Raw genomic sequence first — 24,310 nt, 5'->3', positions numbered from 1 at the left:
TGAACTCGTTAGAATTTGATAAATGTCAGGTTCTTTAATTCTTAAAATTCTAAGCTATGCTTTTCATTTTGAGTGGTCTAAGGCAGGGGTCCCCAACTTCCGGGCTATGGACCAGTACCTCCTGTCAGATCAGCAGCTGTGTTAGATTAGAAATAGTGCACAGTAGGTGTAATGTGCTTGAATCATCCTGAAATCATCACCCTAATCCTGGTCCGTGGAAAAATTGTCTGCCATGAAATCAGTCCCTGGTGTCAAAAAGGTTGGGGACCGCTGTTCTAAGGAATATGTTTTCCAATACCAATCCTACTTTAAAATTGAGACTCTCCAGCCCTACTGTGGGAAAAAGAGAAGCTTTCCAAACTGATATGACGATTCCTGTGAGGATGTTTTGATGGAGACAGACTAGTTGACTCCGGGGAGGCGGCGGCGGCGAGACAGCGGGGGTGCGGCCGGGGCCGGGGCCCTGCCCCGGCCCGGCGGCAGGGCGGACAGGAGAGAGGCAGGCGAGGCCGCGTCTACATCTGCGGCGCAGCCCCGGCATAGCCCGGGTCTGCCGGTGCCCGCCGCGCCATTGTTGGGGAAGGGGGCGGCCTCTGAGCTTGGCGGAGTCCGGGGCCGAGCGGAGGCGACGGCGGCGAGGAGCGGAGGCGCCCCATGGGGAACACGCTGACCTGTTGGGTGTGCCCCAATGCCAGCCCCAAGTTGGGCCGGCGCGCGGGGCCGGCGGAGCCAGACTACGAGTCTGAGGTCTACGGGGCGGCGGCCGGAGACGCGGTGGCCGTAGCACCGGCGCCGGCTGCCGTGGAACCCACCGAGTTGGATTTCCGAGCGGGTGAAGGCCTCCACCTGCAGCACATCAGCGACCGGGAGATGCCCGAAGACTTAGCTTTGGAATCAAACCCTTCTGACCTCCCAAGGGCAAGCACAATTTTCCTGAGCAAATCTCAAACGGACGTGCGAGGAAAGAGGAAGAGCAACCATTTAAACCATGTATCTCCAGGGCAGCTTACTAAAAAGTATAGCTCATGCCCAACCATATTTCTAGATGACAGCACAGTCAGCCAGCCTAATCTTAGAACCGCAATAAAATGAGATGCCAGCAGGTCCTTGGACATTTTTGATGAGAGATCACATCCACTCACACGAGAAAGGGTTCCGGAGGAGTACTTTAAGCATGATCCTGAACACAAATTCATTTACAGATTTGTTCATACTCTTTTCAGTGCCGCCCAGCTGACTGCTGAATGTGCAATAGTGACTTTGGTAATATATTTTTCTCTTAATAGAAGCATCTCTAGAAATTTTTTTCTTGTACAGAAGGTATAGGCCTGTTTTTCAAATGAAAGTAGGTTCCTGAAATGATCATCAGAACTTTATTAAAGAGAAATGTATCAAAAAGAATTAAAACATACAGATTTGAGCTTTAAAAAAAAAAAAAAAATGAAACTCTCCAGCACTACTGTGGAAAAAAGAGAAGCTTTCCAAACTGATATGACGATTCCTGTGAGGATGTTTTGATGGTTAACCTCCAGAGTTAAGTGTTTTTCTCTAAAACTTTTAAACTTCATTATTTTTAAATTCTTTGTTTTATTGTTAGGTTTATGAACCAGTGCGTCAGTTTTGTATGTGTAGGACTTTAAGAGCCTGTTCACTCTCTTTCATCCTTGTCTTCAGTGTGTAACTGATTTCAAATGTAAAACTTTCCCAGAAGTTACTTATATGTCTCATACAGATAACTAGCTCTCCATTTTAGAATGTCTTGTGTCATTCAAAGCTACAGATGAGGATTTCTTTGTATTGGAACTGTTAGCATGTTGGGCTGGGTTATTTGTTGTGAGGCAGTCGTGTGCATTACAGAATGTTACCAATACTGTGTCTCTGCTCACAGATTGCAGAGCACCCCTTCCCCACAATTGTAAAACCAGAAACTATCCATAATTGCCAAATGTTATGACCTGGGGAATAAAATTTTTCCAGCTGACAACTACTGCTGTTAGATAACGGAACTAAAAAGTGAAGTTTTTCACTATATATTTAACTTTTAATTTTGAAAGGAATAAAATTGACCCATTTCAATGTGTGATATGTTTTCTTCTTTTGGACATTATCAGACCCAGGCACTAAATATTTAGCATGTAGTCAGAAGCTGAAGAAAAAAGCAGGGTGGCCTTGTAGCAGACAAGATTTAAATACTAAAGCCCTGGGGAAATGAGCTCTTAAATTGCCATTCAGTGCTTAGGGTGTGATAGGTACTCAGATTTTGAACATCTCAGAGTAATTCCTTGGCCATCCAGTGATTAAGTGAGCAGTGTGTTTTGTTTGCACACATTGCGAAAGATAACTTGAAGGGCTCAGCTTTGTTCTGTGTACAAATAGATTATGTTTCTTTGGAATTAATACAGTTTGGAAGCTTTAAGTGGCCAGAATGTACAGATTGTTCTCAGTTGTCCAGCGACCCAGCCAGGTTGCTTAAGAGACTTAGAAAGAAAGGTCTTTGATCTGCTGATGAGTTGATAAGCTCCTAGGTTTTGTTGTTATTATTTGTTTTTTATAACAAATAATTTTTTATGCTTCTGTTTATAGCAGAAACTTTTCCAGTTGTAAGCCATCCTTGGGGCTCTTGGTATACATCTTACACATTCCTTATTCCCCAAAGCAGTTGTAACCATAAGAAAGAAGGCTACCATGGGGAATGTAGAGAAGTGAGTTTTCAAACTGTTCAGTTTATTGGTGCTCTGTGTTAATTGTCAGCATTGCATAAGTTGTATAAGTGAAAAAAGTTGTTTAAGAAGGGGAAGATATTATTCAGTTACAAGTAGAAAACAGTACTTCTTGCTTCTGACCAACTTAATACATTGTACTCTTTAAATGTTTAAATTGGAAAATTCTAATTCTACTTTTGAACTTCTCCTTTGATTCAGTCTTAAATTTTTAGGTATAAAATTCTGTTAAAAATCTGAATTTCATGACTCTTGCCTCAGACTAAATTTTGGCCTAAAATGATTCATGGAATTTTGGATAATTCCTTCTTTGAATCCTTCTTCTTTAGGCTTACCGTTGTGTTTTTTAATGTTGTAAGCGACCCACTCTGTTGAGACTCGGTAATAACCAAGAGTTTTCATTGCCAGCACGAGATGTCCTGAAGTTGTATATAACTTAGATGTAGAGATCTTTATTAATGTTTTGTTTTTTTATTTTTATTTCTTCTTCCAGTTTTTCTGTAATAATAGTTCGGGAGACAGTGCCCAGATTCTTCTCTCAGAAGAGACAGCTCAGTAGTGGCTGCTTGGCAAGACCAGTTTCGTCCCCACCAAAGTCACGGCCCTGGCTCTGGCAGGCCAGGTTCAGCTGGCCCCACGAGGGACTATGGGCTTTCTGCTCCTGGCTGTCTTTATTGAAGTGGGGCTTATTGATGAGTCAGCCAAACAGAGAGATTCTGAAGGCTGTCTTTGAGAGAGGTGGGCTGAGCAAAGGAGAGAGGGTCTAAGGTGCCTACGGAAGATGTTAATTTTTGGGGTAGGACGATTGCTCCCCTGACAGGTCCAGTAGTCCTGGAAGGAAATTGAAGCATTGAGCGAGCTTTTCAAGAGGGTAAAGTGGGAGAGCTAGTAGGGAGGAAACCGTTTAACAGCAGGGTGTTGTCATTGTGGCCTAAAAGTGGCGATTATGCTGAAATATAGACATCCCTTGTATGCTTCCCTGGCAGCTCAGCGGTAGAGAACTCGCCTGCCAATGCAGGAGACACAGATTCGATCCCTGGGTTGGGAAGATCCCCTGAAGAAGGTTTTGGCAACCCACTTCAGTTTTGTTGATGGGAAATCCCGTGGACAGAGGAGCCTGGCGGGCTCCAGTCCATGGGGTCACAAAAGAGTCAGACACAGTTTAGTGACTGAGCACAAGCATGAAACGTTCCCTGGGGTCCTGTAATCTCAACAGATCACAGAGTAGTGAAACATGGAAAAAGAGCAAGAGCCAAAAAGAAAATCATAAAAAGAATTAGAAACTTGAGAGGAGACTTAAAAAACCCCAAATCAACCAAAGGAATATAGAGTAGGTTAAAAGAAAAGGAAACTGTTGCATTAAACCTGTTATAATAACCTTATGAAATAGAATGAGAGATGAAAAGCAAGCTAAATGGAAAGTATAAATCTAGAAGTGAAGATAATAAAAGATAATTTTGAAATAAACAGGGCTGTGAATATAAAAATTAAATTAAAAAAAAACATGACAACATTCTATATTTTTTCTACCAGCGTTTGTCACAATTGTAATTAAATAATTGTTAGGATAAATGTTTAATGTATATCTTCTTCCCTGGCTTGTGAGCTTCATCCTCACAACAACTGTGTTTTTCTTGTCTACTGCAGCATTTTCAAGGCCTACAAGTGTTCTAACAACACAGGTATACAGCAGATTCCTTTTGAGTTAAAATAAAAAAGTGTAAAAAATGTTAATTTGCCTTAGAAGTTTTGTTATGTGAAATTAGAATTTTGGATAAGGGACTAAGGAAAAACAAAGAGACTTTTAAAAAGAGGATATACTGAAGTAGGCTTGGAAATGATACAAAAACAATTAGCAAATGTCTCAGCAGTAAGAAATTCTTGATAATGTTGAGTTTGCTGAATTTTATTATGAAACACCAATAATATGATGACAAAAGCAAACGTGGGAGAAAACATGATAGGGAACCCAACTCCGCCGTCTCCTTCCCTCGCCAGGACAGAGCTCCTGGGACTGAGGTCCTCTTGGGCGACCTTGTGGTTTATTCTCCTGCTTGCAGTTGCTGCTCCCACAGGCTCCCCTTTTTTGTAGAGGTGAAATTCATGTAACAGATTTAACCTTTTAAAGTGAACAGTTTGGTGGCATATAGTGCGATCCTAATGTTGTGCAACTGTCACCATGATCTAATTTCAAAACATTTCGTCCCCCTAGAATAAAACATGCAACTCTTGAGTACTGTTTTCCATTCCCCCTCCCCACTTCCCCTCCATCAGACACCAGTCTGCTTTCTCTTTATGGATTGTCACTGGTTCTTTTTTTAAACTGGATCTATTTGAGAGAGAGATGCTTTGGCCAAAAAGAAATTGCTTGACTTTAAAGGCCTAGATCCTACTGGGACTCAAAAGTTGTGTGCTGTGTGCTAGGTCACTTCAGTCGTGTCCGACTCTGCGGCCCTATGGACTGTAGCCCACCAGGCTCCTCTGTCCATGGTATTCTCCAGGCAAGAATACTGGAGTGGGTTGCCACGCCTTCCTCCAGGGCATCTTCCTGACCCAGGGATCGAACCCACGTCTGTTATATCTCCTTTTATGGTAGGCACATTCTTTACCACGAGCGCCACCATTGGGCCTCAAAGTTAGGTCTCTTTTAAATATAAATTTATTTCTTTTAATAGCATTTTCAAAGACTTCATAAATGTAAATGGTACTTATATGTATATTTTATTCAAAACTTATGAATTAACTTATCATTCTTTAGCTTTCTATCCTAAAACTATATTAAAAATACTAATTACATTGATCTCATGATCAGATATTTATATGTAATTTGCACGTGTAGCGTTTGTGTGTCTCTACATTAAAACAGGGCTTCAACCACTGACCTTCTGGAGTGGGCAGTTCTTTGTTGTGGGGTCTGTCTTGTGTGCTGTGGGATGTTTTGGAGGCATCTTGACTTAGGGTCCCGGAGCACTCCTCCTCCCTTTGAAGCTGTGACAACTAAAAATGTTTTCAGACATTGCAGAATATCCCCTCAGGGGCAAACTCACACCTGGTTGACAACCGCTACATTAGAAGCATGCCTCTTGAGGATTTGGTTTTCTCTGTCAGTAGAAAGACTGTTAATACATTATTTGTTAGAAATAATCCTCAAAGAGTGAAAGAGGAGAATTGCTAAATTACCCAAGAAGTCTAGTCATTCATAGATTTTTATAATTGTTCCCAAAACTGCTTTAAAATTTTTATTTTAGTTTTTAGTTTTGATTTTTGGCAGTACTTGCTTGCTGATTATGTAAGGATCATTTCTTGGTTAGCTGTGTTATGCTAAAGGAATTCCACTTGATTGCCTAATAGGAAGTAATTTCATGGAAAAAGTAAATACAGCCATATGAGTTTTTCAGAAATACTTGAAGTATTTAACCTGTTTTAAAGTACAGTGAATAAAGTATTCAGCAATTGAAGGAAAGGAGAATTTTTTAACACAAATTTTCCTACTTTGATGTCAGAAGAATTTAAGACAACCATGTTCTATTATTACTGAACTTAACTGGTAATAAATTCTTCCTTTCTGCCTCTGCCCTAAAAGTTCTGTTTTCTCAGAGTGTAAAGTCTCTTTGACCACTAATTAAATCTTGTTATTTCTCAGTGATCAATGTTAAATGAATTATGTTTTATAAGAAATAATTTGATTTGATTTAAAATTTATCTCAAAATAAATTTATAGCCTACTTAAATATTATAATTCTAATTATAAATTTCCTGTAAACTTGAAAATGACATCTTTTAAGGATTGTCGTGCTACAAGCCAGTTTTCTAACTAGTTTGTGTTTTTACCTGTAACTAATTAAGTATAACTGGAGAAAAAACTTTGGGGAAAATGAGATAGGAGGGATAATGGAAGCTAATGAAAAAAGGGGAAATTAATAGTGTTACATGTTATCAGTTAAGTAGTAGGGTTGAGAAGTGGCATCTCAATTGGCTTTTTCCTGGGCATAAATTATTTAATGAGACCATGTAAGAAAGAGAATCCAACAAAGTCGAGTTTTGGCTGCTTCTCTGCAAGTAAAATTCATTTTCAGTGAATTCTGTTTTCATCACGTGGGCGAAGGAGATGAAGGTCATCCCTCTATAATTTTTTGTACCTAAAATTTTCCTTCGTATAGATGTGAAGTGTTATTAACATAATATATTTTTTATAAAAATACTGTGCTTTAGCTGCTGCTCTCTCCTGTCTGTGCTTAGAATGTATCTAATAGATTCTTATCATTTTACTTATTTAGGGACTACGTTAGGAGTGAACTGGAGTCTGCCTATGAAGGACCAATGTATTTAGAACCTCTCTCCATGAATCGATTCACCACAGCCTTAATAGGTAAGTATTATAAAAGAATCAAAAGTGTAGGTAGGAACCAACCAAGTATTAATTACTGTCTTATAAAATTAGTTCATACTTCATACGAAAAAGTTGGAAAACTTGAAGTTATTCTTGATGACTCTTTCAAAACACAGCTATTGCTAAATGTTACATTTTCTTACTAGTCTTTTTCTCTCTAAATAAGGTATTTCTTATTTTGCATGTTTATAACTATATATAGCCTGTAGTTACTTGTATTTTTTAAGGATAATTTAAGTGTTTGGGAAGGTTAGTTTTTAAATAAAACTAATAATTACTTTGTAAGATTAAAATAAAATATGTAATGTCTTAATTTTGGTTACTGTTGTTGAAAGCCATTATCCTCTAGCCTACAATAAATTACCAGAAACATCAAGAACTTGAGATGTGATTGAAACATTCAAATAGCAGAATGTTTATAATAGAATGATTGCGTAGGACCCCAGAACAGCATAGATGCAGCCCAAAGTGAGGTACCAGATCTTATCATTCCAAAATTGCAAAAAGAAAGTGAAAGGAATCTTGTATGTGTTTGTTAAACTCACCCATGTAGAAGGTGTTAAGAGGTTTAATGTTGGAATTTGTAGGAGAATTTCTTTAGATAGCTGTTTTCTCTGAAATACCTTCCCAGCCCTTCTCATGTAGACAATTCAGTGGGAGACCATTTGGAGACTCACAGTTTTTTTTGTGTGTGTGTGCTCCTGCAGACTGGTGTCTTACCTGGGTGTGCAAAATCTAAAGCTGCACCATCCAAAACAAGCCACAAGTGCCTTATGAGCCCTTGAAATGTGACTAGTCCAAATCAAACTTAGTACAAAAAGGATGCAAAATGTCTTGTTCATTTTTTTGGTATAGATTGAATGTCTATATGATAATATTTAGGATCATTGTTATTGTTCAGTCACTAAGTCGTGTCAGACTCTTTTGCAACCCCGTAAACTGTAGCCCACCAGGCTCCTCTGTCCATGGAATTCTCCAGGCAAGAATACTGGAGTGGGTTGCCATTTCTTCTCCAGGGAATTTTCCCAACCCAGGGATCGAACCTGAGTCTCCTGCATTGCAGATTGATTCTTCACCACTGAGCCATCAGGGAAGCCCTAATATTTGTGATGCATTAGGTTAAATAAAATCTATTGTTAATCAATTTTGCCTGTTTTTAAATTCATAAAATGCTGCTGCTGCTAAGTCGCTTCAGTCATGTCTGACTCTGTGCAACCCCCATAGATGGCAGTCCACCAAGCTCCCCCATCCCTGGGAGTCTCCAGGCAAGAACACTGGAGTGGGTTGCCATTTCCTTCTCCAATAAAATGATGCTACCAGAATATTAAACATTACATATATGGCTCATATTATAATTCTAATCTGATACAAAGGCCACTAGTGGGCTGGCTGGCTATTGAGTTTCTGACTGTGGAGTGAAAATGTCTTATGAGGTTTTCCTGTATCATCTAATCTCTGCAGGCAAAGAATGTTAGTTTCCTGTGGACTAGATGAGGGTCCCAAGAGTCAATGGAGTTTTCTTAGGTCCTTCCAAGAGGGCCCTTAAAAAGATGAGAAGACTTCAACAGGCATTGTACTTCCAGATTCCCGGGAGCTAAGGAAAGAACCAAAAGCAGCCAGAGGAGGGTATATAACAAGCATGAAAGGTCATGCAGATTAGAAAATCCATGATAATGGGAACAATCAGGAAAACACTTAAAAATGCCCATGAGAAAGGGGATCCATTTCAAATATCTCAACTTCAGAGAGTACCAGTACCATAGCATTGTAAGAAAATAGTTCAGGAAGAATGTTCTACTTCTCTCCCTCTCCTTGCCTGCCTGCCTCAACTGTAGGCAAGTCAGGAAGAATGCCATGCTGGCAGAGAAAGAGGAAGAAGCTTGCCATAAGCTCTCTACTCCCTCTCACAATTGCTGGTTTTCTGTGACCCCAAAGGAGGCCTTATGCCCACAGTAGTAGATGTAATGGTCATCTGAATTTAAATTCACACATTCCTGTTCTTTTTAGTTCACTGATTCCTAAAGTGTTGATTTTCACTTTTGACATCACCTGTTTGACCAAGTCTAATTTACCTTGATTCATGGACCAAATAGTCCAGGTTCCTATCCAGTATTCTTTACAGCATCGGACTTGACTTTCACAACCAGACACATTCACACTTAGCATCACTTCTGCTTTGGCCCAGCCTCTTCATTCTTTCTGGAGCTTTTTCTCTGCTCTTCTGCAGTAGCATATTGGACACTTACAGACCTAAGGGACTCATCTTCCAGTTATATCTTTTTGCCTTTTCATACTGTTCATGGGGTTCTTGAGGCAAGAATACTGATGTGGTTTGCCATTCCCTTCTCCAGTAGACCATGTTTTGTCAGAGCTTTCCACCATGACTCTTTTTCTTGGGTGGCCCTGCATGGTGGGCTGATAGCTTCATTGAGTTACATAGGTCTGGTTCCATCATTTCATGGCAAATAGAAGGGGAAAAAGTGGAAGCAGTGGTAGATTTCATTTTCTTGGGCTCCAAAATTACTGCGGTTGGTGACTTCAGCCATGAAATTAAAAGATACTTTCCTCTTGGAAAAAAAGCTGTGACAAACCTAGATAGCCTATTAAAAAGCAGAGACATCACTTTGCCAACAAAGGTCTGTCTAGTCAAAGCTATAGTTTTTCCAGTATTCATGTATGGATGTGAGAGTTGGACCATAAAGAAGGCTGAGCACCGAAGAATTGATGCTTTGGAACTGTGATGCTGGAGAAGACACTCGAGAGTTGCTTGAACAGCAAAGAAATCAAAGCAATCCTGAACGAAATCAACCCTGAATATTCACTGGAAGGACTGATGCTGAAACTGAAGCTCCAATACTTTGGCCACATGATGTGAAGAGCAGACTCATTTTATAAAAGACCCTGATGCTGGGAAGAATTGAGGACGAGGAGAAGGGGGCGACAGAGAATGAGATGGTTGGATGGCATCATCAACACAATGGACATGAGTTTCAGCAAATTCTAGGAGATAGTGAAGCTCAGGGAAGCCAGGCGTGCTGCAGTCCACGGGCTCACAAAGAGTCGGGGACCCTGAGCAACTGAACAACTACAGGAGCCTCAGCTGGAGTCAAGGCAAACCTTCAGCTCTAAAGCAGAGCTTTGTTTGAGTCGACTGAGATTAGATTAGATCAGATTGTGCTAGTTTAGAAAAGTTATGAAACTTGCCTTATGGGGCAAGAGAACACTCAGCTTCAATGAGTGGCTTTTTAGGAGAGTAGAACACAAAAATAATGTTGCTTTATGACCATATCCCATGGCTGTATTCAATCGTGGTAACATCCAAATATTACCACATATTGAATAGTGGTAATATTTTCATCCAAGTATGAAAATATTTGCCTGATTCGAAAACTCAAAGTGTTTTCTTTGGTTCTATGATGGATATGATTTAGTGTAAATCTGTATATTTCCCTAAATTTTTCCCATCGGTGCTTATGATAGTGTGTTCACCCAGCCAAGATTCAATTAACTGGAAATCCATAAATTATTAAGTAGCATTTTTTTTCTTTAGACTTTGATTTTAAAGTAGCTTTCTACTCCTTTTGTTCCATTTCACTAATAAACTTTTAATGAAAAACTAAGTAATATGAATATGCCATTCTTTCTTAGGGTTATGGACTTCTTGGAGATAGTTCTTAAGGAATCCTGAAATCCAGAGTACATTGTGATTTTGTTTTCTTCAGAATTGTCAGCTGGAATAGGCATATCAAGTTGAACAACTTCCTATTCTTCTGGAGCTATCAGAAAGATTTCCACTAACAGTATGACTCCTTTCTTCTTTCACCTAAGTAAGAGAAGTGGTCTTCCCTTCAAGAGAATCATAGCATATGAGTCATACTCTTCTGTCAAAGAGGATAAATGAAGCCTCTAACTTCAGAGCTGAGAACTGAATGTGCTGGCCTAGACTTGTGGGAACTTTCAGAGCTTAGAGGAAGTTTGCATCATGCGGAACAAGGAACTTTAAATATCATAGCTATGAGTACAGTGAAAGTAAGACATGCCAAAATGAAAATTCATAAGTATTCCTAGTATTAAAGCACTTTCTCTTAAGTATTTTTTCAGAGTTTCAGCTAATTTTTTAATCAAAGAAATATACTTGCTTTTAAAAGTCAAGAAATAAACACAATTTTAAAAAATTACTGGGGATGATACCACAATATTATGATGAAAATCTACTCTTTCCTGTACTACCCCTCTCCTGTCAGGCATCGTTCCCCAGCGCTTCTCTCCTTTCAACTCACCATAATTTCTTCCCTGCTGTTTTCTCATTTGTGCCTTTCCGGAAATCCTTTTAATTGGATAAGCTTTCTTCCACACTGTTCTATTTTCCTTTTTCTCTCTCTCTTTGTTTTTTTGTTTTACTTTCTGAGATTTCCCAACTTTTTTTTGTCATATTTTTTTTTAATATTCTGTAGTTTGTTTTCTTTCTATTGGGACAGTCTTTTTAATTTCTTAGATTATTTACTTTGAAGCTTTCTTTTGCTCCTTGCATTCTTTCCATTTTCTCTGAGATTCTTTTTGTCTTTGTTTTGGTCTTGCCTTATATGGGACAGCAGTAGTTCTTAAGCCTGAATTAGAATCACCTGATTATTACGAACTATCCTCCTGTTGTCATTTGTATTAAAATGAATTATTAAGTTGCGAGTTGTAATCTCTTTAAGGCATACCAACTGGTGTTTTTCACAGTTGGTGTTCAGGTGGGGCTGGCCCTTATTGGGGGGACCCCGTAAGTGTACATATTTGTAGTCTTTTCCCTGGACTTGGGTCAGTTTCCCGAAGAAGAATCTATCTCCTGTAGGGGGGACTGGTGCCAGGGACAAGAGCTGAATGGCAGCAAGTGTGGCAGCAGTGTTTGGAGACCCAGAGAGCTGTCATCTCTGTGGGTGCAGACTTTCAGTCTGCTTTCATTTGGGCACTGCACCTCAGCTCGGCCCTAGGAGCAGTGTCCAGGAACTGTTCAGCCTTTTCCAAGAGCAAACTTCAGTCTTCCTGGGGTGGGGAAGGACTAGTGGCCTAATTGTTGTTTTTTATCCCTTAAAATTGTGTTGATTTATTAAGTGGCCTCTCTTCTCAGTTTTTTTCATTGTTACGGGTTTTTTTCTTTTTTCATACCTTTATGAATGTTTTTCTTGTGATTTGAGTATCAGTACTTTAAAGACTAAAATTAATACTTTGTGGGAGAAAATACCACATATGTTACATACAGTATAGTAGATTGTTAAGAAATTTTCAGCTTTGTATAAAAATGGTTGCCACTTTTGTATTCTTCTAACAATAATATGAATAGAACACAAAATATAAAAATGTTGATTTGAAATCAACATATTCCAGCAAAAAATTTTAAAATGGAATAAAGGATTAGTAAGGACTTCACTGGTGGTCCAGTGGTTAAGATTCTGTGCTTCCAGTGCAGGGGTTGTGGCTTCAATCCCTGCTCAGGGAAGTACCTCATGCTCTGCAGTGTGCCCCCCCCCCCAAAAAAAAAAGCATGAATAAGATGATAAAAAATATATATTTTGTTTTGCTTTTCATTGGCAAGAAGGAAGAGAATTTGACTAATTCTTAATTTGGAAGAAAACGTGTTCAACAGTTTCTGAGAAATTCTGAGAGGAGTAATGAGAGGAGACTTGTCCAGTCGAAATGGAACAGTGTGTACTGTCATCAGAGAAGATCACTGAAAAAAAAAATAGCAAGTTCCAACACAGACACAAATACACTGATGATTTTGCAGTATACCAAAATGGCATTTCAAGTTAATGAGAAAAGAATTGGTTGATTCCAGTAGCTAGTTTTGAGACAGCTAACTATACATCTGAAAAAGCAAACTTAGAGCTTTGCTTTTTATCTTTTTGTAAAACAATTGCCAAATATGTTAATTTTTTAATTAAAAAAGAAAAAATAGGTGGTTACTTGTATAACCTTGAGTAGGGGGAGCCATGTAATTAACCATGGCACCAAAAGTAGAAACTGTTAAAAAGGTGGATACATTTGACTCTTTATAATAAAAACTTCTATATTATAAGAGAGAAAAGTTACTAATATATTCCAATGACAGATAGGGAAAATACAATTATATGATAAAGGAGGTTAATATTTTGTTTAAACAATAGAAGTCTACGTATCCGAGTAGAATAAGCAAAGAATGTGAACAAACATTTTGTCAAAAATTGCAATTGCTTTTATATACTTACTGGTAATGTTCAGTGCTACTGGTGATGGACAAAAGACAAATTTAAAAAAATATTATGAAATATTGCTGCCCTTCCTTTTCTTAAATTATTTTCACTGTTGGCAGATAGGTGGAAAAAGGGGCGCCCTGTACACTGGGTGTTTTGTTTCTGTAGAGCAGTTGACATATGTTTCAAAAGCTTAAACAAATGTTTCCTCTGACTCAGTAATCCCGCTTATAGGAATTTAGGCTAGAAAACATTAGGAAATGTCCTCCAAGTAGTTTATACAAGGATGTCATAAATGTACAAGCTTATTCATAACAAAGCATTTTATAATTGTAAAATATTTGAAGGTAGTCAAGTGTAGTCAAGTGCTAATATTGTCATATGTGTTCAGTTTTTTTAACTAAAAAAAAAGCCCATATATATTTATGTATACACACGTACATATATTTATTGGTATATTTATTAGGTATATGCATAATATGTTTTAAATGGAAAAAGCTGATTATATGTACATTATAATCTTCTTTATGTAAAACATTTGTGTATAATCATGCATAGAATAAACTGAAAAGGTAATAAATAATATGGATAGCTCTTTTTGAGCACTGCCTAGCTTTCAGATACAATACTACACCTTTGCATGCAGTGTTTTATGTAATAAACCCAAGACCTTAACAATCCTAACTTGGGTGACAGGATTGTAGGAGATGGATTGTTTTTTTCCTTTAACTTCTCTGTACTTCCTAACTTTCTATAATCATACACAATCCTCTGTAAGAATTTGTTGTTTAAACTTTTTGAGTTTCAATTTTTCATTATTGAGCCATACGGGAAGGCTTGCATGGTCCTATAAAAGCAGTTAAAGATTGAAAACCTCAGAATAAGTCTTGTCACAGCATGATTTTAGACAAGTTATTGTTATCTCTTGGGTTTTATACTTTGACCTCTAGACTAGAACAGTTAAATATTGAGGGCCTTTGTAAAAGGAGCTAAATGTATTTAGTTGTAACTGAATTATTGTAATATCGAATTAGAAATTTTAAAACATTTCCATATTATATATGCCATCTGGAGTGGGATACAGTCCAGTGGATATTTGTGCTGCTTTTCTCAGATCAGCCCTGGGGAATTGGTGCTCAAAATTCACAGGATATGTGAACATTTAAATATGGTCAAGTGAAGTTAAAATTTGGTTTAAAATGTTATCTAAGAGATCCTAATTAGACTCCTTCAAAAGCTGTGTCATCCTCATTATCGACAGTGTTTTTATTTTGTGGATACCAAATCTAAAATGCCTTTTACCCCCCTCATTTTAGGTCAGCTGGTGGTGTGTACGTTATGCTCCTGTGTCATGAAAACGAAGCAGATTTGGCTCTTTTCAGCTCACATGCTTCCTCTGCTAGCACGCCTCTGCCTTGTTCCCCTGGAGACAATTGTTATCATCAACAAATTTGCTATGATTTTTACTGGTCTGGAAGTTCTCTATTTTCTTGGGTCTAACCTTCTAGTACCTTATAATCTTGCCAAGTCTGCATACAGAGAATTGGTTCAGGTAAGACTGTAGATAAAATTCTACATAAATATTAAGTATATTAAAGATTTAGTTCACTTTTATTTCACAGTCATGGTTGTGGTAACATTATGTTTGACACTTGGAAAATAGTAACTATTTTCAACATAATTAGGAGCATCTGAGATTCCTAAGTTCTGTTGAGAAGCAGTAAAGTGAAGTAAGTTCATCTGGATGCAGTCAGTCTGAGTTTTCACTCTGCTGCTGCTGTTTACTAGCTGTGTAACCTAGGGTTAATCACTTACATTCACTTATCTGAAAGATAGAACTAAAATAACTGTTGTAGCTAGCATGTAGGGTAGACATTAGATTTGAATGAGTTCAGTGCCAGGCAGATGACGTTTGTTGGTAACTTCTATAACAAAGACAAGAGTGATAGAGAATTGAATATGTAGAGGTCAGTTCCTGTTTTTTTTCCTGATATAGTCCTGCTGTGACTAATGTATTTTCCTTACGTTTATTTAAACCAAGACATTAAGTAATTCTGGGCCGTGATATGACAGATTTCATTTAGATGTGGTGCTTGGACTGATTTTGCCAACATAACGTGCTTCTGTCTCTCCTACTTTTTTCAGTCTTTGCTCTCAGATGGATTATTTCCAGTCACAAACAGTTGGTATTCAGGAAAGAAATAGTTGTATTTAATTTAATCAGTAAGTTTCAGTATATAGAATAGCTCTTCAAATTGACATTGGTGTGAAGAGAGTATTAAAATGGGTATTCTCTTCTGCCTCTTTACTATGTACATGACCTTAAGATACAGGACGCTTTCAGACTAACCATACTGATACTGTTAAGTGAGTCCTTTCCTTATTGTTGTGGCCCCAAAGGCAGATTTCCCAGGAAAATTCTGTGAGCTCTTGACCTTAGCCTGATTCTCCTGATTTCTTCATCTTCCATAACGATCAGCTTGAGCAACTTTTCCTGAAAGTAGATCTTCCAAAGAAGATAAAATCATTTTTTTTTCCCACAGTCTCATTCAAGAGGTTCTTCATGGGGAAGGTTTGTTGTATTCAAGTGAAGATGACACATTTCTGTATTTTTTATTTGAATTCAGTCTTCTGGTGCTACCCTAGTTTGTAAGGAGCAGTAGATATTCAGTAAATATTGCTTGGATATTCATTGTTTATTTAATTACCCTAAGGACAAAGCCTGTTTTACAGTGTCATGTTTACCTTTTTGTTTGTCATAAGGTTCATGTATCACTAAGCGTCATAGTTGGAAATAAAATACAGGTTATGAAATTCATGACCTAGAAAGAATTGGATAGGCAAGAAATAGAAACTGTCAGATAATTTAGTGATCTTTTTCTTGAATGGAAAGGAGAAAAAGTACTGTGCCTCTCAATAATCAGTTTGCTGCAAATAAATAATTTTGCAGCAAGCTAGACACTTTGTTTAGTTTCATTATCTTCCAAGTGAGGAAAAATAGGGGTTACTCTTGATTCAGTTTTAGAAAAAGCATTTGATTTACAGATGAAAAAGTTTAGAATAATCTGCAAGTCAGTATATTTTCATTTAAGGTCTTTATAGTTATTGAAACATCCTGGAATCACATTGAGCCTTCTAGCAAGACTGCTTAGGTTGGAGTTTGTAATCTACCTGGCAGAACTCTGTTGTGTTACCAGGATCTGGTCCCCGTCTTGGTAACTCCAGAAACTTGGTAACCATCTGTACTCTTAGGCTGAATCAGGTTATGAGAATTGCTTCTTATCAATCTCATATGAGATTGTTTTATAAACTAGACAACTAATGTATTAACTTACAGTAACTTAGTAAACTTTTTTTAGGTATACCTTTTTTCCTGGTGTTAATGCACTTGGCAAACCAAATCATTTGGGAAATGTTCCTTGATAAATACACAGTAGGAGCAAGGGAAATTAATTTATCTGGGGGAAAAGACTTTCTAAACTGTCTTTGCTGCAAAAGAGAGTTGACTTCTCCAGTGATTATTCTATCTTCCGTCAAACTACTTCTCATCCATGACATTCCTGAATAAACTCTGGAAGATTCTTGTCTATTTCCCTTCTTCCTAGCCCCTCAAGAAGTATTGCATTGTTCACACTATGCTGTGTTCTATGTTCCATCGCTTAATCGCGTCTAGTTCTTTGCGCCCCATGAACTGTATGTAGCCCGCCAGGCTCCTCTGTTCATGGAATCTTCCAAGCAGGAATACTGGACTGGGTTGCCATTACCTATTCCAGGGGATCTCCTCGACCCAGGGATGGAACCCAAGTCTCTGCTGTCTCCTGTGTTGGCAGGCAGATTCTTCAGCACTGTGCCACCTGGGAAGCCCATTGTTCACACTAGTTCTGCTAATTTTGATTCTACATTAAGTTTGCCAAACTTCTTCAAACTGCCTGTGATGTAGTTTCCCTCCAAATGTGACTCTATTTTGACATTATTCCTGAACTGTTAGGGCAGTTTGCTGTTACCATTTGATGAGTGTGTATCAACTGCTAATAATAATGTAAAATTAGTAGGTTAAAAAAGACATGCTATTTTCTAATTGTATGCATAGAGCTAACTTTGAAGGAATTTATCTGAATATGTAAGAAAAGAAAAGCAATTCAGTTTTTAAGTACTGCAGGTTAAACACTTTTGTGTTTAAATGTGTTTATTGAAGTGATAAAAGATGTTTTCCTGTCTTATTTTCTTACTCAGGTAGTGGAGGTGTATGGCCTTCTAGCCTTGGGAATGTCCCTGTGGAATCAACTGGTAGTCCCTGTATTGTTCATGGTTTTCTGGCTCGTCTTATTTGCTCTTCAGATTTACTCCTACTTCAGTACTCGAGATCAGCCTGCCTCACGAGAGAGGCTTCTTTTCCTTTTCCTGACAAGGTAATTAATTAGAGCGTATGACACTATATATAGCCTGAGGAAGAGAAAACTTTGATCCAGGAATAGTAAGTGTTGCAAATTAACTTTTGTCAGTCTTTTTATAGTGTTTCATGTGTAATTAAAATGGGATTTTCACTCAGCAGATGCTTAGGTCTCGCAGTGCAAGGAAGTGATGATACAATAATGTTGGTTTATTTGGCCACACTGTGGACCATAGTACAGCAAATGATTTGTGGAAAGGGATGTCACAAATTGTAAAAATGTTTTTCGATTTCATGTTAAACTATTAGAAAAGAAATACATTCTAAAAATAGCTATTACTTTTATTGAGTATTTAATTTGTAAATGGACACACCAGACCACATTACCTGCCTCCTGAAAAACCTGTATGGAGGACAAGAAGCTACGGTTAGAACTGGACATGGAACAACGGACTGGTTCCAAATTGGGAAAGGAGTATGTCAAGGCTGTATATTGGTTCACCCTGCTTATTTAACTTATATGCAGAGTACATCATACGAAATGCTGAGCTGGATGACTCAAAGGCTGGAATCAAGATTGCTGGGAGGAATATCAACAACCTCAGATATGCAGAAATAATACCACTTTAATGGTGGAAAATGAAGAGGAACTAAAGAACCTCTTAGTGAAGGTGAAAGAAGAGAATAAAAGAGCTGACTTAGAACTCAGCATTCAAAAAACAAAGATCATGGCTTTGGGGTCTCATCACTTCATTGCAAATAGATGGGGAAAAAGTGGAAACAGTGTCAGATTTCGTTTTCTTGGGCTCCAGAATCAATGCAGATCCATGATATTAAAAGATCCTTGCTCCTTAGAAGAATAGCTATGACAAACCTACACAGTGTTTTAAAAAGCAGAAACATTGCTTTGCTGACAAAGGTCCATATGATCAAAGCTATGGTTTTTCCAGTAGTCATGTATGGATGTGAGAGTTGGACCATAAAGAAAGCTGAGCACCAAAGAATTGATGCTTTTGAACTATGGTGCTGGAGAAGACTCTTGACAGTCCCTTGGACAGCGAGGAGATCAAGCCAGTCAGTCCTGAATATTCATTGGAAGGACTGATGCTGAAGCTGAACCCGAATGCTTTGGTCACCTGATGCAAAGAACTGAATCAATGGAAAAGACCCTGATGCTGAGAAAGATTGAAGGCAGGAGCAGAAGGGGACGACAGGATGAGATGGTTGGATGGCATCCCCAACTCGATGGACATGAATTTGAGCAAGCTCTGGGAGCTAGTGATGGACAGGGAAGCCAGGTGTGCTGCAGTCCATGGGGTCGCAAAGAATCAGATATTCCTTAGTGACTGAACAACAACAGTATGTGCCAGCCACACTATTAAACAGTTACTCACACTCACTTTTATAGCAACCTTCCAAGAAAGGTGCTTTTATTCTCATTACCATTTTAGAGCTGAGGAAACTGTACCAAGAATAACTTGCCCCAGGTGACAGTGCCAGAAGAAGGGGTTTTGACATTCAAACCCCATCTGAGTCCAAATCCTATGACTGCGTATACACTTTCACTATACTTTTTTTTTTTTTTTTTGAGCCATACTGCTCAGCTTGTGGGATCTTGGTTCCCCAACCGGGAAGTGAACCTGCACCCTGGGCAGGGAAAGCACAGAATTCTAACTACTGGACCGCCAAGGAATTCCCTGCCCCATTATTTTTGATGTTTTCCTTCATTATTGAGATAGAGTCAAATAATGATAAAATGAGTATATCATAGTACTTTGCTGTTTAATTGAAAGGAATTCTAACACTTGTTTTTTTTTTTTTTTAACACTTGGTTTTTAAGGTAAATTATGTTTTAAAAATCTTCAGTCTTTAGAGTCCGTTTTCCACCTGTCTGTGAGCTTATCTAGACGTTTGTCTTTTTCTGAATTTTCCACCTTAAGCCCTCAGAATCTGGCAGATGGGTCTACGTCTTCGTTCCCTGACTCTTTAAAAGGAAACACTTTAAAAGGCAAGAAAGAAACTCCCCTGGGAAGTAAATATAGGCGAATACAAGTTTTGAATTTTAGTAATAGAGCCATTGTTTCCCAGCCATCCAAAATGATGGTGTACTGTGCACTAAGTGGTATCGGGGAGGAGAAGCTTAGGACAGATTTATTCTCTTTAAGGAGCAGGTTACTTGTTAAGATTTAAAACATTATGAAGTTAAATGACAATATAGATGACATGGGGTGATAACCTACTTTGACAAATAAAATAACTTACTGGTACTGAGTCAGATTTTGTGCTGAGACTTTTAATTAGAAAGTAGCTTCTATAACATGGTATAAATTGATATCAAATATGTTTTAATGGCCAGCATGTTATTAAGTTGTACTGCTACTTGTTTAAGTATTATGGAAATTTTATGCAGAGTTTTAAAATGATCCAGAAAGTAAGTGAATTTAAAGGGAAAGAGAGATACATAGTTCTGTGGTTAGGATAACCTAAATGTGGGCTGGGATTGGTCTTGTTTTAAACCAGATTATTATCCATTGTGAAACACGATCAAATGAAGCATAGTATAGTGTAAGAGGCTTAACAAATCGAAAAGCTGTGAATGCGTTCGAGCTTATGGAGTAAGAAAATAATGCTGAGATTTTAGGTGAGGCTTAGACATCTTGCCAAATAATTTTCTTCTCTTTTTCTTTTCCATACATAGGATAGATTTCTGCTTCTCAGTATAAGAATGTTTTAATTTGTAATAGAGAAGTTCCTGTGTGGTTCTTTAATGTGTATCTCTGTAAGCCTTGTTCTTTGTACTTCTTGATGGTCTGATGTGCCAGTTTGTGTGTGTGTGTGTTGCCTTGTCAAAGAACAAGTTAACTTACAAAAAGGATCTCAACACAATACCCTGACTAAAACAAACCAACAAACATAGCAAACAAACTGAAAAGCAAAAAGAAGGGATTTTTTGCAGTCAGGAAATAGAAACTAAAATCAATAAAACGTCTCATTGACAAGAGAAGGGAAGAAAAATTTTATAAATTTCCCGACCTCTTTCACTTCCCCAAAGCTAGGTTGAAACCTTTTGTGTTCTTTAGTATACTCTTTTGAAAAATGGCACCACACTTTTTTAAAGTAAGACTGAAAGAATGTGCTCCTCTTGAAAATGTAATTAAATTGTACTGTTTGGGTGTAAAAGATTTCTTTAAATATAGATGGACACAAGAAAAAGTAAACTACGAACATTCAGTAAAATTTTCAGACTTTTCCAATGGGAATGAAGTAAAATTTTTAGTGTTATTTTTAGTCATGATCCTCATATTTTTAAATTACTGGGCAATTTGTTGAAACATGTTACATAATGATTTTTCTGAGAAAAATATCAAACATTGCAGAAATTAGATTTATAGGAATGCCATAAAATTGTTTATTCTTTAGCTGTGAACTATTATGATCAGCTCACACTGATCTACATGAAATTAGATGTTTTCACATAAAAAGTAACTTTAAAAGCAGTTGTGTAAATGTAGCAGAGGCAAGGAGCTACATAGTGAAGGGCAGATACTGATTTGCCTGAATGAATTCCTCATCAGTGCAAATGAAATTCTTCACTGAAATTTTAAAACTTGAGATACTGTGCTTTGAACCTTTTTTATTAGTTGCTTTGTAAATGCTAAATCCAAATTAATGGTACATTAATATGTTACATATATTTGCAAAATACTTGGTAAATTATTTTCTAATGTGTTCAATGAAAGTATTGAACGTATTTCTATAAAACATGAAAGTATTTTCAAGGTTTAGTGTAAGTCCAGTTCTCCTTATTAAAAGTTGATATTAAAATTATTTTTAAATGGTCTTAGGCCGTCTTCTTGGACGTAACTTTTGAAGTAACCCAGAAAAAGAAGGCATTTACCTAAACATGAGTTCAAGTGTAAAGCACCAGTACCACGGAAGCCACTGTTCATGAGTGAGAGGTGTTGGCGGCTGCAGTGTCGACAGGCCCTGTAACAGGATGATCAGAGAAGGCGTTTTGATGAGGAACCACATTAGCAGTACAGCCTGATCAATTTGAACAGGCAAAACTTTTCAGAAGGAAGATTGGGCAACCATAGAAGTTTCCTTTGAATATTATCAGTATTTAATTAAATATTTCTTAAGCTTTGAACAAGATTTAGGCCCTTCAAGTTTCACTGTCTTTGGAGGAGATGATAGGTGAATAAAAATAAAAGACTGTTTCAGATTTGGTGCTATATACTAAATATTTGCCAAAGAGAAAATGAGGTTAGGATAATAATGAGAATGGATTTAAATTATTTTAACAGAGTGGTTAGGTGATCTCATCTCAGATTTTGGGTGTTTTCATTGAGGGTCAGATCAAACTTTGTGGTTATTTAAAGGCCTAAGATGTTTTAACTTTAGGTAAACAATTTTTATCTGTCAATATTCCCCCCCCCCCCCTTTTTTTTTTTCTAGTATTGCTGAATGCTGCAGCACTCCTTACTCACTTTTGGGTTTGGTCTTCACGGTTTCTTTTGTTGCCTTGGGTGTTCTGACACTCTGCAAGTTTTACTTGCAGGGTTACCGAGCTTTCATGAATGATCCTGCCATGAATCGGTAAGTTCTTTGCTCTGAACAGCTTTAGAAATTTAAATCTTATCTAACTTAAAGAAATAATGATGAATTTCTTTGTTGATAAATTTTAGAGGAAATGGAATTTTGAGGACTTTTTTGGGGGGAAATGGTTGCTATATTTGGGTTAACATGCTATTAAAAAAAAACCTGTAAATTTCTGTGTATAAAAATTGTATTTTTATTGTATGTACATCACATGTATATTAGATACTTTCCTTTCTTAGATTTATTTAAGAGATTTTTGATAGCTTTTTCCCATTCTGAATTTGTGTCACTCTGCTAAAATCAGATTTCTATATTGGATACTCCCTTAAAGATTTTTTTTTTTTATGTTTGAACATAATTTTTATACCAATTGAAGTTTCAAAAGACACATTAATGAGGATGCATAATAGTTATTCCATTTGTTACTAAATCACTGAGATCAGGTAATAGGAAACTATCTTTAGAACTTGTCACGATTCCTGTTATCTTAATTAATATAGAGATTTCCTGATTTTATTTATTTAAGTTTACATAACCTCTTGAAGTATTTAAATCTTTATGGTGTATTTCAGAAGTAGTGGATGCTGAGTACCTTGTAAATTGAGAGGATATTTTTATTTTGTTGTATATTTTTTGATGACAGAAAAGAAAAAAAACCTATGCTCCATAATTTTCCTGCCAGTCCCAGCTAATACCTTTATAATTGGAAAGGGGCTGGGAACAAGAAAGAAAAATAATTCTTGTGTAAGTTCACAAAATTCATACCATTCAAAGAGCACTAAAGGGAAAGTGACAGCTTTCTCCTCCTACTTCTCATTTCCTCTCCACAAAGATAACAGCTATAAGTGGTTATTTTAAAATTTTTTAAAAGGGAAAAGTATATATATATATTTTTTCTTTTCCACATACTATACACATTGTTCTATACCTTAGTTTGTCACTCAGTATGGGTTAGATAGGTTTTCTGCATTTTGTTTTTATGTCAACACATTCAGATATATCTCATTCTTTTTGATGAATACATATTATTACAAAAATAATGTATCTCTCTTTTTTTTTGCTATTTAAATAATGCTACTATCAGTATCTTTGTTGATGTCTCTTTTTTAAAACCCTTACATAGGAAAATTTTAAACCAAAAAAGTTGAGAAAATAGTAAAGTGAACCCCCATGTATGTACCTAGCACCCATCTCCAGTGATGTGGCCAGGGTCATGTGCTCTGTATCCCATCCATTCCACCTGTTTTTTCCCGTAACCTAACTGCATTTGTTTGGAGCAAATTCCAGATACAGTATTATTTTACCTCTGAATCTTTTAGAAAAAAAAGTAACTACAATCTAACATTCATTTCTAATAGAAGAATTCCTTGACATCAAATACCCAGTTGGTGTTTGTATTTCCTTGAATCATCTGCCTGAATTTTAAAAAACATTTTGTTTGCTCAACTCAGGATCCAAATAAGGCCCATACTGCAAAGGTTGGGTGTGCCTCTCAAGTTTCTTTCAATATTTAGGTCCCTGATCTCTATATTTTTTCCCTTTAATTTTATTTGTTGAAGACATCAGATTGTTTGTCCTACTTAAGTTTTCAGTCTGGATTTTACTGATCATATCCCCATAACACATAACATGTTCCATTATTCACTTTTTCATATCTGTATATGCTAAAAATCTTTATTTATATATCTTAGTTTTTGTACTACATCCACAGGGTAAATTACCAGTAAGATTATTGAATTGAAGTGTATGTACATTTTAAATTTATTAGCAAATTCTTCTCCAGAAATGTTTTACCTGTTTACATCTCAGCATTAGTCTGCTCATTTTTTTTTTTTATTTTTATTTTTTTAACATAGCTTGTCAATACTTTGATTATCAAACTTTGAAATATTTGCTAATTTGTGGATTTGAAAACTGTACTTGTCCTTTGCTCATTTCTCATTTATTTGCCAGATCCTTTAGAATTCAAGTCATTAGAATAAAAAGGTCTTAG

The 24,310-nt window shown here is 37.1% G+C and overlaps 2 protein-coding genes across 6 annotated transcripts in view; both read left to right on the top strand.

The window, feature by feature from the left end:
* RNF145 (ring finger protein 145) overlaps positions 1-24,310 on the top strand; it is a 60,997-nt gene that overhangs the window by 23,160 nt on the left and 13,527 nt on the right. For all 5 annotated transcript variants that reach the window (XM_065919016.1, XM_065919013.1, XM_065919012.1 and 2 more), the window contains 4 exons: positions 6,998-7,089; positions 14,642-14,877; positions 17,559-17,734; positions 22,174-22,314. In XM_065919016.1, coding sequence (XP_065775088.1) covers positions 6,998-7,089; positions 14,642-14,877; positions 17,559-17,734; positions 22,174-22,314 — 645 coding nt within the window. The remainder of the gene's footprint in view (positions 1-6,997; positions 7,090-14,641; positions 14,878-17,558; positions 17,735-22,173; positions 22,315-24,310) is intronic.
* LOC136168630 (cyclin-Y-like protein 1) lies at positions 404-1,414 on the top strand. Its single transcript, XM_065936326.1, has one exon. The coding sequence runs from the start codon at positions 655-657 to the stop codon at positions 1,090-1,092; it is 438 nt and encodes a 145-aa protein (XP_065792398.1). The 5' UTR covers positions 404-654; the 3' UTR covers positions 1,093-1,414.

Source organism: Muntiacus reevesi, chromosome 1 (assembly GCF_963930625.1).
Source record: "Muntiacus reevesi chromosome 1, mMunRee1.1, whole genome shotgun sequence".
Lineage (NCBI taxonomy): Eukaryota > Metazoa > Chordata > Mammalia > Artiodactyla > Cervidae > Muntiacus > Muntiacus reevesi.
This window is presented reverse-complemented; position numbering and strand designations above follow the sequence as displayed.